The sequence below is a fragment of the Schistocerca serialis genome, chromosome 3 (genome assembly GCF_023864345.2).
Source record: "Schistocerca serialis cubense isolate TAMUIC-IGC-003099 chromosome 3, iqSchSeri2.2, whole genome shotgun sequence".
In the NCBI taxonomy this organism is placed as follows: domain Eukaryota; kingdom Metazoa; phylum Arthropoda; class Insecta; order Orthoptera; family Acrididae; genus Schistocerca; species Schistocerca serialis.
Genome location: NC_064640.1, coordinates 233,967,837 through 233,983,730, shown reverse-complemented (window position 1 = coordinate 233,983,730; position 15,894 = coordinate 233,967,837). Strand labels below are relative to the sequence as shown.

The 15,894-nt window shown below is 38.0% G+C and overlaps 1 protein-coding gene across 1 annotated transcript in view; it reads left to right on the top strand.

Moving 5' to 3' along the window:
- LOC126470769 (zinc transporter 2-like) overlaps positions 1–15,677 on the top strand; it is a 486,307-nt gene extending 470,630 nt beyond the window's left edge. The window contains exons 7-8 of the mRNA XM_050098774.1: positions 3,353–3,593; positions 15,357–15,677. Coding sequence (XP_049954731.1) covers positions 3,353–3,593; positions 15,357–15,505 — 390 coding nt within the window. The 3' untranslated portion in view covers positions 15,506–15,677. The remainder of the gene's footprint in view (positions 1–3,352; positions 3,594–15,356) is intronic.
- Positions 15,678–15,894: the final 217 nt, after the last annotated feature.

Sequence of the window (15,894 nt, the reverse complement as noted above, 5' to 3'; positions counted from 1 at the left end):
GAGACAGGCAAAATATTAAGTACTGCTGTTAGACATACACCAACATACAAAAAAGTATCCTAGTCTAAGTTCCTTTCTCGTGGAGGTAACAGAGGTATGATGAGTAAGGTTAAAAAGGAGGGACAGGTCACATGTTGCCACCTCTTGTAAGTACAAGAGGGGACTAAGATGAAGGGGAGATGTCAGAGAAAGTAGGAGGTCAAATATTGTGCATTGGTAAGCACTGTATTAGCTTCAGTCCAGAGGTGATAGGAAGACAGAATGAAAAGTAACGATGGATTGAGAGGAATAAAAATGAGAATTGAAATGATTAGTGCAATTAAGAACTAGGAGGAAAGTGGAAGTGTTTGGCTTCACATGATGCTCTGCTCTGATGTTGCAATGTGTATGAGTGATGTGGCTGGAGTAAACGGTTGTGGCTGGGTGGATGGAGCAGATTTTACAGTGAGAGTTATTGCAAGATGAGGAACCTTGGGGTAGGGATAGCAGTCTGGGGTTTTCATACTGTTTGTAAGGATGTTGCAGAGGTTAGGAGAACAGTGGAAGGTGACAGTGGGTATTGTGGGGAGGGTATCTGATAGACATGATCTCATTTCAAGGCTTGACTTGAGAAATTCATAACTGTGGCAATGTAATTTATTAAGGCATTCAAGGCTTGAGTGGCACTCAGTGATAAGGAAAGTGTTCTGAGTTCATTCGTGGGAGCAGTGACCGAGGAGATTTATTTGTCTCCTACCTTCCAAACTTTACAGATACTGGCAGAAGTAAAGCTGTGAGTACCGGGCGTGAGTCGTGCTTCGGTAGCTCAGATGATAGAGCACTTGCCCGCGAAAGGCAAAGGTCCCGAGTTCGAGTCTCGGTCGGGCACACAGTTTTAATCTGCCAGGAAGTTTCATATCAGCGCACACTCCGCTGCAGAGTGAAAAACTCATTCAAGAATAGAATTTCTTTCTTTCTTTTTTGGTCTGTGGGCAGTGCTTTGAATTTCCCATTCTGAAGGTAATTCCTGGCTGGCATTTTGTCCTCTTATAATTTTATGAAAACTGAATATTTCATTCTGATGTAATATGTATTTTATTTTCATATGTCTTTGCATTTTGCTGTGTTGTGTCATCTTCACTGTTTTCTCTCCAGTATATACATTTTAGTAATACCAGCAGAAATCTGATGTAACCTGTTTGAATTGTAGTACAAAACAGCTTTTCGAATCTTGCTTGTCCTTCTCCTCCTTTTTAGTATTACTATTTTTCATCTTCTGCCACCTCCCGTATGGTTTAGGTACTGTACATGTTCTAGCTTCAGTCTGGAACAATTACAATTGTGCAGTTTGCATACTTCATAAAATATTTCATCTTGCATTAGAAGACCTTGAATGCTCTACAAGGAAATATGAAGTAACCTCGTTTTGTGAGTAGGTGTATAATGGCTCAAATAATTACTCTGTGTGTTATCATCAAAACTCTTCAGATGACAAGAGTTGTGTCTTGCCAAATTGCATGTACTTACCATTAATGATAGAGTTTGGAAGTATGATCAGTATGGCGACAGCAATGGCGTAGGGGCCACATTCAACCAGTAACATTGAAAAATCCAGAAATTAACAAACCCACCCCATGAAGATATGGGATAAAGACCAGGAAGAAGACAAAGAAGTAGATTTTACACTTTTTATTGGGCACTTCATTGGCTGAAATGGAATTTTTTAAACTGCAGAATTGAAATACAGATACAATAAAGGAAATCTGTATTATTTAGAAGGTAACGGTCTCTCTAGCATAAGACAGGTCAACATGTGCCATTTATAAACTTGTATATCTGTTTCATTATTCCAAATCAAAAGTGGTTGAGATCTACACCCTTGATTACTAATGGCATCTGAAAAACAATGAAATCTCACTTTTATGACACTAATTTATCAATTATTGATGAATCAAAAAGTGAAGCAGAATAAATCATTTTCAGCAAAAAAGAAAAAAAGTTAACTACAATGGCACTCTAATGTTTCTGTTGTTAAGTTTACAGTTCAACTACTTCAGTAAGAAGCATAGGTTAATTCTTGCAGACATGTTAATTGAAGGTACCTTTGTAAGGAAAAATTATTAGTTGATACAAAATGCACCAAAAAATAGATTGTGTCTGTGAAAAATAAGTTATATTTTGAGAGACAAAGCTGAGATGAGGAGACAGAAAGCAGGGGCCAAGATCCCATCTTAGAACTCTGTCAGGGTTATGTGATAGCACACAATAGGGTAACATAACATTTCAGGGAATGTACATACATATCTGACACAGTATCCAAAAAAGAAACAAAGATAACTATTATTCATCTTGATGTTGAAGCTCACTCTCTGTACCCATGTTGGCTTACTAATAAATTTGTTTGTGGATTATTCCGTGTTGAGAAACACAATTTTTCTTTTTTTTCTGTAGCTTGTAAACAGTGACACAGCTCAAGTTTAAAAGTGCATTTTCACTGTGAAAATTAATGGGGAAACGTGAAAGAAAAAAGTCTACAATTCAGAATACAGAACATCACAGTTTGTGCTAACAAGAAAGAAAGTTAAAAACCAGTTGATGATGCTGTAACTTCAGCAAAACATGTTTATCTAGAAAGGAGAAAAAATTGTGTTTGCTCAAGATAGAACTTATCAAAAAACAAATTCAGATAAATAATGTAAAATGGTTGCACGCCTTTATGTTATTGCCAGCATGCCATTAAAATTAAGCAACTTTTATAGAGTTGAAACATAAAATACTCAAGCTGGGACTTTCAAAGCACATTAAATTAAAAAAAAAATGAACAGAGAAAGGGAAAACCATAAAGAATGAAAGGTAAGAGAGGAATAGAAGAAAGAGGGAAAAGGTATGTCCGTATGAATTTCATGTATGCAAAACGGGAGGAAATCTAAGACTATGCTGAATAAGATTATATTCAGTCTTTCTTATTGACACAAAACATTGTGACATGTTTGGTGTTTCCAAAGTGAACATGTGAAGGCAAATGATGATACAATGATCAGTTTCTTCTCTTCTCATCTTGTCTTGTTCTTTTGTTGAATTAGAATCCTATGGGACATTCCTAATGAATCCCTTATTAAGCTTATGTTCTTAAACCTTTGTTTCTTCTGGTGGGTGAAGGAAATACTCTTTGTGAAAGCTACTGTATCTTATTTCTGGTTTGTAACTGCTGAACTATAAGTTAAAAATATGTGGATAGATGTATGAGTTAATTTTTTTCAGAAGCCTGCTGATTTAATTGGCTTCATAAATGTCCACTATTATTATTTACAATTGTTTATATCTCTTGTCAGCTGATAATCATTTAGCAGATGATAACCATTTTCTGTTTCAGCCTGGGGCGAAGATAGCTGATCCCTTATGTACATTTGTGTTTTCCATTCTGGTGTTGACAACAACTGTGTCAGTATTCATGGAAACAGTGCGTATTCTCTTGGAGGGTTTTCCAAAGCATCTAAATTATGAAACAATTATGCAGACACTTAACAACATTGATGGTGTACGGAATGTACATGACTTACACGTGTGGCTCTTGTCTGTCAACAAAGCGGTTTTAACTGTTCATCTCGCTATAGGTAAGAAATTTTTTGTGAAACATACAATGTGTATTAATGGAACTATTGAGAACTGTGTCTGGGACAGATGACAATTCAATATTCCTTTAGTTGGTGATCTAATTTGTTTATCATTGAGTTGTACTAAAGAAATGTACTTGCATTAGTTTTAATACTGATAATAGTATACTTATGAAGGTGTGTGTACCACATCCTAACTCCTGCCACCACCACACTTTACACTATAGCCTTCTCATGTATAATATTCAATTTTTTAATGTTCAGAAATTGGTTAATGGTATCTTGGAAACATTGAAATTTAGGCAGAGGGGATGACATTAGTTGCCTTAAAGCACAAACATGATCTCTAAATGGTCTCTGTGTTTCTTATGTCATTTCACTTATTATCTCATAATATTGCAATGCAATGCATTTGTGCTGTAGTTAAGTAATTACATTAAAGCTGCTAGTGTATGCAAACTAACAACCACTCAATGGGCGCAACTAACTTTTCAACACAGATAGGATCTTAAAAAAGATCAAAATCAGATTCCTTCTTATCCCACTGTATTGTTATGTGTATTTGATTTTGGTTAACAGATGTGAAGTTTTTGCCCTTTAGTGTGAGGCAGAACAAGTACAGTTGTGGAAGATACAGTGAGGTTGATGCATTTTCCACTTAGTTCCTGCAACATTGTTTATACAAACTTTCATCAACACACACAACCAATAGTTTTTGAGAATGGTAATGTCAGTTTGTAGCTAATACTTTTTCTGGTAATTATGAACTGATACAAATTCATTGGCATCTGACTTTCGAGGTTCAAAGCTGTGGCATTACCATGACAGGTATTGTCTGCTGGCAGTTGGCATAGTGCTCCATTCTCCATGGTTTTAGAAAATCACTTAATAATCTGAAATAATGTGAAATTAACGAATGGTATGAATCACTGTACTGCCTCTAAGCATGTAAAAAAGTCTATACTTAATGTTAATTAAGCTCAGAGATATTTTAAGTTTTTATTTGTTTATTTATTTACTTATACAAGTGAAAATTTCCAGCCCAGGAAACAGCTTCAAACTTATCATGTCAAGTCACAAAAACTGTTGATCTCTCAATATCTCTCAACAACAGACCTTTCAAAAGTTGTGTATTGCATTGTGTTTTATACGTATAAGCCTCAGAAGATGGAATTATTCTTGCAGTTTTGTTAATGTTTAGCTTGTAACAAATATAAAGTTTAAAGGGTTTCTCTTATGCTCCTCTTTTGCCTACTTCCATCAGAAATTGTCAGGCACGCGAAACTAAATGCTACGAAAATCCCTTACTGCAACAGCCAACTAATAAATGGCAGACATTAATGGTTTGTGCAGTGGAAGTGGCAGTTCAGTGGGAACCGACAATGGCAGGCTCCCATTGATTTACTGCTGGTCAAGTCAATCAAGCCTGATCACTGTCAAATGCTAACTAGTTTAAATTGGACTATAGTGAAGCACTGTGAATGATGACTAATTTAAACATTAGTGAGTGACCATGAAATTGTCAAACTAGAAAAAGTGACAAACTGTTAGAGGCAACGTGATTCTTCAGTTTCTCTGGCTGATATTTGTCGGTCAAACAATCCACGAGTGTACTGTCAGTTCATAGTGTCCTATGGACACACTATTTTGGGTATCAGACATGTCATCATTATCATATTCACTAACAAACTGGCCTCCTGGGGAGGACAGGGAGAGGGAGAGGTTTAAAATTAGTGGCCAGTGTAGATATAGTTCCTGGGAGTTGTTCTCTATGCTCCTCATACATACCAAGGCAAGGCTAGCCTGCTCCCTCATTCCCCTGGCTGCCACTGAATTTATATGAGGTATCACCTTAGCAAAGTTCAGCACAACATGCTTGACACAACATCTCTTCAGAAATGTTAGAGCCCTTATCAGACGGCATCTTGTTACCACAAGGACCACCTGCCAGGGTAGCCAAGCATGTTAATGGGACCCCTTCCATGACACATAGGTATGCCGATCCCAGATCAAATCCGCCTGGTGGGTTAACGATGAGGGGTCAGTGTTCTGGCCAGGCTGGATGTGGTTGTTAGGCAGTTCCCCACATCCCACTAGGTGAGTAGTGTGCTGGTTCCCATGTTCCACTTCAGATACACACTATGCAAACATCTAGAATACTTTCTCACACTTGCATACAGAATTTACTCTACACACAGAAGGATTAGGTACACTATTTCTGTCATGGGGGTGAATAGGAGACTAATGACTTTAGCTGTTTGATCTTCTTAAAGACTTACTCAGCATCAGCACCACAAAGGCATTACGGACTCCCTAAATTCCATGAAGATGGAGTCCCATTATGCCCCATTGTCAGCAACTTCAGGCTCCTACGTATTTGCTGGCAAAATACCTGAAAGAAATACTAATCCCTTATGTGGGTAAAGGCCCACGTCACATCTGCAATTCTGTGGATTTTGAGAGATGATTTCGGGCTGAAGGACCCAGATATTCTGGTGAGCTTTGACTTGTTTTGCTTTACACCAGGGTGCCTTTATGAGAGTCACTTGAGTTCATTGATCATAAATTTTGCGGGAAGATGACCAACCTTTTCTGACATGTCTTGACCTCTATGTATTTTCAGTTTAATGGAGAATCCTATGAACAATGGAAAACTAAAGGGAATTGAATTTTTAGTGAGCAAAACCATCAAAGAAAAGATAGCAATATTAGAAGGAACTTCAAGCAGAATTGCACATTTGATCCTAAATATATCAGAAAGGTATAAAATCCAAATAGTTCAAGCATATGCACCTACTTCTAGTCATTCTGATGGAGAGATAGACGCCTTCAATGAGTGCCTGAAAGAAACCTGTAAAAAACGGAGAGATTGCTTTAATAAATTCCTAATTGGTGACTTTAATGCCAATGTTGTAATACAGAAGTAAGGTTATTCAGTTATTGACAAATATGGAATATATGCAAGATGTGAGAGATTGGTTCAATGTGCAGAATGCATGAAAACACATATTACGAATATACATTTGTCAAGAAACATCTGTCACAATTGGAGGGGATCCAAGTTTGAAGTGAAAAATGAGATAGGGTTCATTCTCACAAATAGGCCTCATACTGTTAAAGATGTCTGTGCTGAACAGGCTCAATACAAACAGTGATCATCAACTAATAAGTGCAGAATATGAAGTGAATAAGAAAAATGAAAGATTGAAACTCGTAGGAAGAGAGAAATTTTAAATCTCAAAGAATGGAAAAATGACTTTCAAGAAAGAATGAAGAGGAAAATTAAAATAATATAAAATGGAAGAAGTAACAAAGGTACTAATTGTGACAGCTGAAAAAGTGGATGGCTTATGTAAATCACAAAACCAACCAAAGAAACTGAGAAATCAAATGATATGTATGATGGAGAAGAAAAGAAAAAGGCAAACAGAAAGAGACGAAAATAAGACAGAATACACAGAACTGTAGAAAACTCTGAGACAGAGCATTAAAGAACACAAGAAGAAGATAGGAACTGTTCCAGGTAGCGATGACTTCTCAGCCCGTATTTTAAAGCTGTTGGATGAGGAATCTGTAAAACATTTAGCTGAAATATTTTCAAGTTGTTTACACTGTGAAACATTATCAAGGGATTGGAATAAAGCCAAAATAATCTTTATATACGAGATAGGTAGTACTAAGGGCATAAACAACTCTTGCCCTATCAGTCTTGTGTCCTCACTGTACAAAGTTTTCACTAGAATTTCAACTAGCAGATTGAGCGCTACACTTGATCTGGCTCAACCCATCGAGCAAGCTGGGTTCTGCACATGATTTAATACAATTGACCACATCGTCACTCTCCGCGAAAAAATGATTACCCTGCCTTTATAAATTTTGGAAAGGCATTTGATTGACTCAGTCCCCCAGCTATGTTTGAGGCTCTAACAGAACAAGGAGTAGAACAAGGCTTTGTTAAAATCGTATACAACATGTACAAAATCACCACAGCATTTGTGAATGTTGTTGGAGAAACCAGTGAATTTCCCATTGAAAATGGTGTAAAACCGGCTGACTACATTTTTCTAAAGGCTATTTTCAGTATCCCTGAAAAATCTTTGTGTAAACTGAATTGGAAAAGAAAAGGAATCCAAGTTCTGTGAACGAAATTAAATAATCTGAGATTTGCTAATGATACTGCTCTACTTGCAAATAACATAGAACAACTTCAAATATTAATTAGCAAACTTGCATTAGTCTGCTCTGATGTTGGTCTAAAAACTAATTATGATAAAACCAAGTGAGTTGACACCAGAAGGAAATGCATGTGCTAGAAGTACAGAACTACAAGTGGTCATGGAACATATCTATCTGAGTAAACTTTTAAAACACGAAAAATTACTTAAAACCAGAAATATTTTGATGTGTTAAATTGGCTTATGGAAGGTACTATTTAATTTTCAAGTTTTAAGATGTTGACTGAGCTGAAGAAAAGCGTTTTTGACCAATGCGTAGTACCAATAACAACTTACGGCTGTGAGATATGGGTGAATTTATTATCAGAAAACTCCTGGCAGCTCAAAGAGGAATGGGAAGATCAGTGTTGGGCTACAGAAAGATGTAGTAAATATCATACATACAATGAAGCTCAGTGACTTAGTGAAAAAAAGAATTACCTTGAAATGACAATGGACTGGTCATGTGGCCCAAAGAAAGGATGACACTTGGTCAAATGAAATAGTAGATTGGAGCCCACTTTATAAAAAGGGCCAAGGGGAAGACCACCAGACAGATGGGACAGGGACTTATGAAAGACAGCGGGATTCAGTTGGCAACAGGAAGCCCGAGATTGGCAGAAATGGAAAAACATACTGGGATTTTATGTTCCACGTCAACTCAGAGAGGTCACATCACGAAGTTGCTGAACTAGCTAATGGCAACAATAACTATGAACAAACAGAGAGAGAGTCACAATGGACAGCCCACTCTCACCTGTGGTTGAGAATTTATATATGGAGCACTTTCAGGAGGAAGCCTTGAAGTCGTCCAGATGGAAACCTACTTGCTTTTTCCATTATATAGACACGACATTTGCCATCTGGTCCCAGGGAAGTGACAAACTCAATAACTTCCTTGCACATCTGAACTGCATTCATCCCAACATCAAATTCATTATGGAGACTGAGGCAGGAGGACTACCATTCCTTGACATCAAGGTCAAGAGAAGAGCCGATGGCACTCTGGGTCAAGTTGTGTATTGGAATAAAATGCACACTGATCTGTACTTGCATGCTGACAGCTGCCACCATTCTGCACAGCGGAATGGGGTACTAAAAACATTAGTACATAGGGGGCGCACCACCTTAGATGCAGAGAATTTTTCTCAGGATGTGGAAACCTCAGAACTGTGTTCCAGACAAAACGGTTACTAGGACTGACAGATTAGGCATGCTCTGTTCCCCTCCACTACACTGCAATTTGTGAAAATGGACAAAGTTATGGAGAAAGAGGCAACCAATGCTTTTTTTATTGTATGTACACTGGCATGCTATCAGGAAAATTTGGGCGAGTACTGATAAACTTATAATCTCAGCAAGATGTGGGAAGCAATATATCATTAAACTAAGCTTAGAATTTTAAATGCATCATTTACTCTTGATGATCATTGGACACTGTCCCTTCACACATGGCTTTGCACTCCAGCGAGAGGACCTCCTTATCTGTGATGCCTGTGGCATGCAAGTTGGCAAATGCCACATTTTAATTGGGTGCATTTTATTTTGTGACAAGCAGGCAGAAGCAAATTTGAGTGGGGATTTGTGCTCTACTTTAATTGATTATGAGATGAGTGTGCTAAAACTTTTAAAATTTTGTGATGTGTCTGGACTGTGGCCAAAGCTTTTAGGCTGGAGATTGTAGTGAATTGCAAAGTGGCTGGTTCAGCAATCAGCCAAGCACAGTTGTCAGCACTTTCCTTTTAATACATTCCATTGATTTTTCCTTTTTTTAGTGTGTTAGTTTTGGCAATGTGATTTTCATTGCATTTTGTGTGTGCACGCGCGCGCGCATTCAAGTTTTCCAAGACTTTCTTTAGTTTTTTATTTGCAGTTCTCATTATAGTCATTTTATGATATTCCTCCACACCTGTGTCCTCATGTTTTATTGTGAGTGTTAAAGACCATGCTGTCGTGTGCCCACAAAATCATACCATCATCACCATCATCATCATCATCATCATCATTATCACCATCATCATCATTGATAATACTGCTTAAAGTATGGCAGCGATCACATTCTCCAACCCAAGTTTGGCACTGTTCATCAAGCTGAGAAGGGAAACTATCCATCGCACCTCCCTCAGATTTAGTGGTAAGATGGCCCAGCAGACAGTCAAAATCTGAACACACATCAAGCATGAAAACAGGAAGAAGGTGTAGTGAACTGTGAAAAAAGAAAGGAAAATCAAAAGAGTGAACCGTCCAAGTGCAAAATGTGCAACATTGAGCGTATATGAGTAGTCGAAGTGTAGTGGTCATGTGGTCATGGTGTTGGACTGCGAAAAGAAATGTCTGTGTTCAAATCTTCCTCCTACCCCCATAATTTTTTTTCACAGAATTATGAACTGTCCATCTGTTCATTGACATATCTGTTCACCGTATTTAAATTTGTGTCATGGTGCAACGTCATCTGTTTGCAACAATGGGGTGAAGGATGGGACCTCCTATTCTACACAAGTACCACATGTTATGACTCTTGCGTTCTGTTTGGAAAATTTTGACTCTTGAATTCATGTGTTGTAACATAGGTCACATTTTTTTTCATGTCTGTGAGAGGTCTATGCGGCATCTTGCCTGCTTTTGCTATTCATCACATTTACTTGTGGCAGTAATATATTCTTACCACGACTCGTGTTCCATAACCAGTGTATAATATGACAACTGCCAAGACTACTGAAGGAGAACAGATGCATCAGTGACTGGACGGAAAATCTATAATTTTGTGAAAAAAAGAAGAAGAAGAAGAAGAAGAAGAAGAAGGGGGTGAAGGGGGCGGGAGTGGGGTGGGGGGCAAGAGGGTTTGAACACGGATATCTCGCTTTGCAGTCCAACACAGTGAGCACACAACCATGACACAGTGCTTCTTGCAACTCGCTCAATATTGCATATCTTGAGCTTGGATCATTCACTGTTTCTAGTTTGCTTCTTTTTTACAGTTCAGTACACCTTCTTCCTGTTTTCATGCTTGATATGTGTTCAATTTTTGACAGGCTCTCTGCTGGGCCATTTTACCATTAAATCTGAGGGGGTGCAATGGGCAGTTTCCCTTGTGACTATAATAGAATGTGATGTTTCCTTTCTCATTTCACATCTTTCAGTGATTTCAGTCACTAAGTAGAGTGTGCTGTGAAGGTTCCTTATTTTGCTCCATTTTACAAATTTCCCCTCCCTTTTTCACATTCTGCTGATAATGTTTCTTGTGGTCTCTTTAACTGTATAAGATGTTCCTTTAGTGTCTCTGATCTATAATTTGCAGTTTTCTCTGCTTATCTCCTTTATCTGCACATGTGTTCTCCACTTTCTCTTATTTCCTACTTGCCTTCATTGTAACAAAGGATCTGTTTGTAGACACCAAAATTAAAGATTCACTGTGAGTATTTCAGTCCAGCAGCAACTGTTCCATCCTCAGCAACTACAAATTGGACATTTTTCTGTCTCACTGTCATCCTAAATGTAATGAGTCTCAGGACCTCACTGAGAAAAACTTTTAACGTATGATATGTCATACACAGCAGATCAGTTTTGGTCAGGGAACATATCCTTTTTTATCTGTTGAGTTATTGGTTATTTGAGTCAGAAAGAAATAAAATAGATGGTTGTTACCATGAAAAGTAAGTTAAAGAAAGAATAATAAAGGTGCACTACTCTTGATCAAAATTGTGCTGCTTCAATTGCACTCAGTCACAAGCAGAAGATCTTGTTTTGTACAAGATGTAAGATACAGTTGACAATCCTAAAGGTGCTCCACGGTCTGCGGTTCTCTGCAGTCACAGTTGGTGTTATCCACAGGGAAGTGTCATTTCTGGAGGGTACTCCTGAATCTTCAAACTCCAGAATGAAGACAGCTGTGTGACTTCCACAGGATTCAATTCTGTTCAGACTGAGGTGGGAGGAGTTCTGAAGGTAGAGGCCAGGTGGAGTTTTTGTCAAGTCAAGAAATCCACAGTTGTTTCCTTGCTATAACTGCTATTGTTTGCAAGACCAAAGTGTTCTTGATGAAAATTCTTCAGGACCTCAATCTTGGGGCTACTTGGACATGCACTTGTAATGAATGGGTTTCACATTGAGCCCAATGAGTTCTTTCTGTTAGCAGCTGATTCACGATGAATGTCTGGAGGTACTGTGCCTACGTGCTCATAGAGCTTTACTAATGGTATAGGTTTCAAACAGCCTATAATAAGTTTACACATCTCATTTAGCATGTTGACCACCAAGCTTGCTTGGGTAGATTTGTACCACACTGGGCATGCATACTCTGCAGCACAGTAGCATGTTGCTGTTGCTATCGTTCTCAAAGTTGGTGGTCTAGAGCACCAAGTGCTACCAGCAGCCTTGCAAAAGATATTATTTCTGGCTTCCATCTTTATTCTTGTATTGTTGCAGTGCTGCATTTACTTCAGAGTGACATCCAGAGTGACTCCCAGATATTTTGAAAGGGGCATATTTACAGCTTATATTCCATGCCATGTGACGTTATGTTTGTGACATGTCTGATTGTGCTTAAGATGAAAACTGACTACTGAGTTTTAGATAAGTTTGGACCAAACTGATTGTTATACTAATAGACACACAACTCCCACAATTCATATATCAGGTGAAATTCAACATTTTATGGATTTCCCTTGACTTGCTAATGCCAGGTCATCGACATAAAGGAAACTCCTTGTGTTTGCTGGAAGTGTTTGGTGATTTGTGTAGATGTTAAGAGCACTTCTCTGTAGTAAGCAATTTCTTTTGACATCTGTATCAACTACACTGACCGTGGAAGACCACATAAAATCTACTGTTTTGGAATAAACTTTGAATAATATTGGTGGGTCCGCTGCTTGTGGTCTCGCAGTAGTGTTCTCGCTTCCCGAGCACGGGGTCCTGGGTTCGATTCCCGGCGGGGTCAGGGATTTTTCCTGCCTCAAGATGACGGGGAGTTGTTGTGTCGTCGTCATCATCATCATTCATCCCCATTACGGTCGAAGGAAGGCAATGGCAAACCACCTCCACTAGGACCTTGCCTAGTACGGCAGTGCGGGTCTCCTGCATCATTCCCCTATGCTCCATCACAGAGTATGGGACTTCATCATCATCATCATCATCATCATCATCATCATCAATATTGGTGGAACCATACTCTTCCATTATCCCATAGATGTTCTGTGACAATTCACAGTGACTGAAAGTGTCAGAAGCAGCTGTCAGTTGAATCAAAGCTACGTCTATAATTTTCTGGGTTTCAGAACCATTCTCAATAAATTATGTGAGACTGAGGTCCTGAAATGTACAGCTTTCTCCTGATCGGAAACCTGCTTGTTCTTGTATTAGAACTGGCTCTACAACATGAATCAAACAATCAACTACATTTTCTAGAAAATTCTGAACAGATTGCACAACAAGGATGTTGCCCTGTAGTTTTCAGGCTCAACTGAGAAGCTTCCAGGCTTTGTGGCTACTCTTGCTCAAATCTCTCTCCTCCATGAATTTACACCAAGCACCTTCCTTGTTCTTAGAAATTGCTGTTAATACATCTTTTCCAGCCTGCAGAGTCTCTTTACTCAGAGTGTCATTATTAAAGAGATCAGGTTAGTTCCCCAAATTTTTCTAAGTTTCTGAAGTCAGTCCCTTTATGTGTTGTTATCTGCAGCCTCATGGGATTCGGATACAGAACAATGCTTCACAAAATTTGCAAAGTCATCTTACAAGTCTGGAATTGAATCAGTAGTAAGGATGCTCTAGTCCAGCACTGAGATGAATTTCTCCCCTTCAGCTTTCTTGAAATTATACCTTCTTTGAAAAGGAAGTGTCTGTGGTCAGATTACAGTGTATATATATGGCATATAACAGGATGGTGTTATGTGTAAGGAATTATCAGTTGCACTGATTTCGTTAGTAATTGGGATACTTGTTTGCTCACAAGGATGAGATCTGGATTAGAACCATGCTTCCATATTGCACCGTTGAATGATACTGGAAGTTTGTAATCATGTAGTAGGTTGGGGTCACATGAGAACCTGCCCACTCTGCTACAGCTTCTCCACTTCTGTCAGTATTTGAGTATCTTTATACAGCATTAAGGTTACTTAAGTCACCAATCACAAACTTAATATATTGTACTGGAAGCTATTAAATTCCACAAATCTAAATTCAGAGCCTGTAGGTTTATACACAGATGTTGTGGAACAGTTACTCAGCTCTAGTATGAGAATTTTTGTATGTTCTTCCACTGATATTCCCATGGAGAGGACCTGAATATGAGGCTTGACAAAGGTGGCAGTGCTATGTTGTCAGTGAAGATGTTCAACTACTAGGCTCATCCCTTTGATTTTGGGACAGCAGGGGCTCAAGTCTCTGTGTGTTTCCAGAATGCATATTAAATCACTATGCTGGTCATGACACACTTGACTTAATAATTCTTGCTTATTAGGTGAAAGACTTTCAGTATTCATTGAGATGATGGATAGTTGTAGATCTGAGTAGGGGCATTTTTTGTTACCCATATTGACCATTGAATTGCTTCTGGAGTGCTGATGTTCAGTTCAGTACCTGAAAGTCTAAACCAGGTACCTACGCAGGACAGCATGTGCAGGAATCAGCTTCACCCCCATGTGCATGAGTGAGGTGCATAAGTAGTGATACGCCAGGCACCATAGTTAACATTTAGTAGTTGCTCTGGTTCTAAGCATTCAGTGTTCTTTACCAGCTGCTGTTATTGTTTGCACATGGGGATTTTTTTATTCAGGAACAACTACAAATTTTCTCAGTTCATTTACATAATTTTGAGTTGCAGTACGACAGGAGGAAATATAAAATTTGCTTGTATCTATGAGTGTTTTATAACGGGAGACATACATGCCACAATATCTGTTGACACCTTCCAGAAGCAGGGAGTGTTCATCCTGAAATCTTGGTAAAGAAATGCCCAATGTGATCACAGTGGATTTTGATCATTTCATAATTAAAAAGTTTGTGTACTCTGACATGTGCTATGGGAATGTGTCATGTAACCCCGTGAAAGTAATTAACTGCTTGAATGGTACATTCACATGGCGTAGTTTGTGGATGTGTGTTGCTGGTGTTGCTTTGGCAGCACTTATTGAAAGCCTGTCTGTTGTGACGTACTCTCGTGGAAATGATTTAAATTCGATGTTATGCACATGAAACGTAACTTCAACATTGTAAAATTGTTATTACAAGTGTATGAGAATTGGACTAGTATTTTAGCAGTGTTCAAGTCCTCATAAGACAATCCAGATTTTGATTTTCGTAAACTGATAAAGGCAAATGTCATGATAATTACTCTCAATCTTTTTCCCCATTTTTGTCTTCTTTGAGCTTGTAGTCCATCTCAAATGAACTTTTCACTAATTCAGCATTTAACTTTAATCCTCCTCCCTTTTTCCAGAGATAATCAGTTAAAAACAAATGTTCCTTTACATTTCTCAATGTTTATCAATTAAGTCTTTTTTAATGTTGTATTTGACTTGTATTTTATGTACTTTGTTTAATTTTGTTATAGATTCATCAGTGGAGTCGGTGAAAGTGCTGGAAAGGGCAACATATAAGATGAGGCACAAATATGGAATACATAACCTTACCATACAGATTGAAGAATTTTCATCAGAGACAATGGCCAGTTGTTTAAAGTGTCAGCCTTTATCCAGATAACACAAAGGCTGAAAATAATTGTTCTACATTTTTTTAATTCTGTAAATTTTATTTGTTGAAATTAAAAGGACCACACAGCACTAAACTGGAAGTTAATATATGTACAAAATATTTTTATTGTTTGCTTATTTAATAAATGGGCATTGATGGAATGAAATAGCTCTCAGTGTAATATTTTGTTTCCATTTTATCCTATAAGTTTGAGCTTTTACCTGAAAGTACATATGCGTAATATTTGGTAGTACTTTAACCATCAATAGCAATAAGAAACATTCTGGAATAAAATTTATATCAAAACACATCATCCGTGCAATTTAAATTTGTACCTAGAACTTAATTATAGGTGCAGCAAAAATGAGCAATACTCAAATGGTACTGCAGCATCCAAC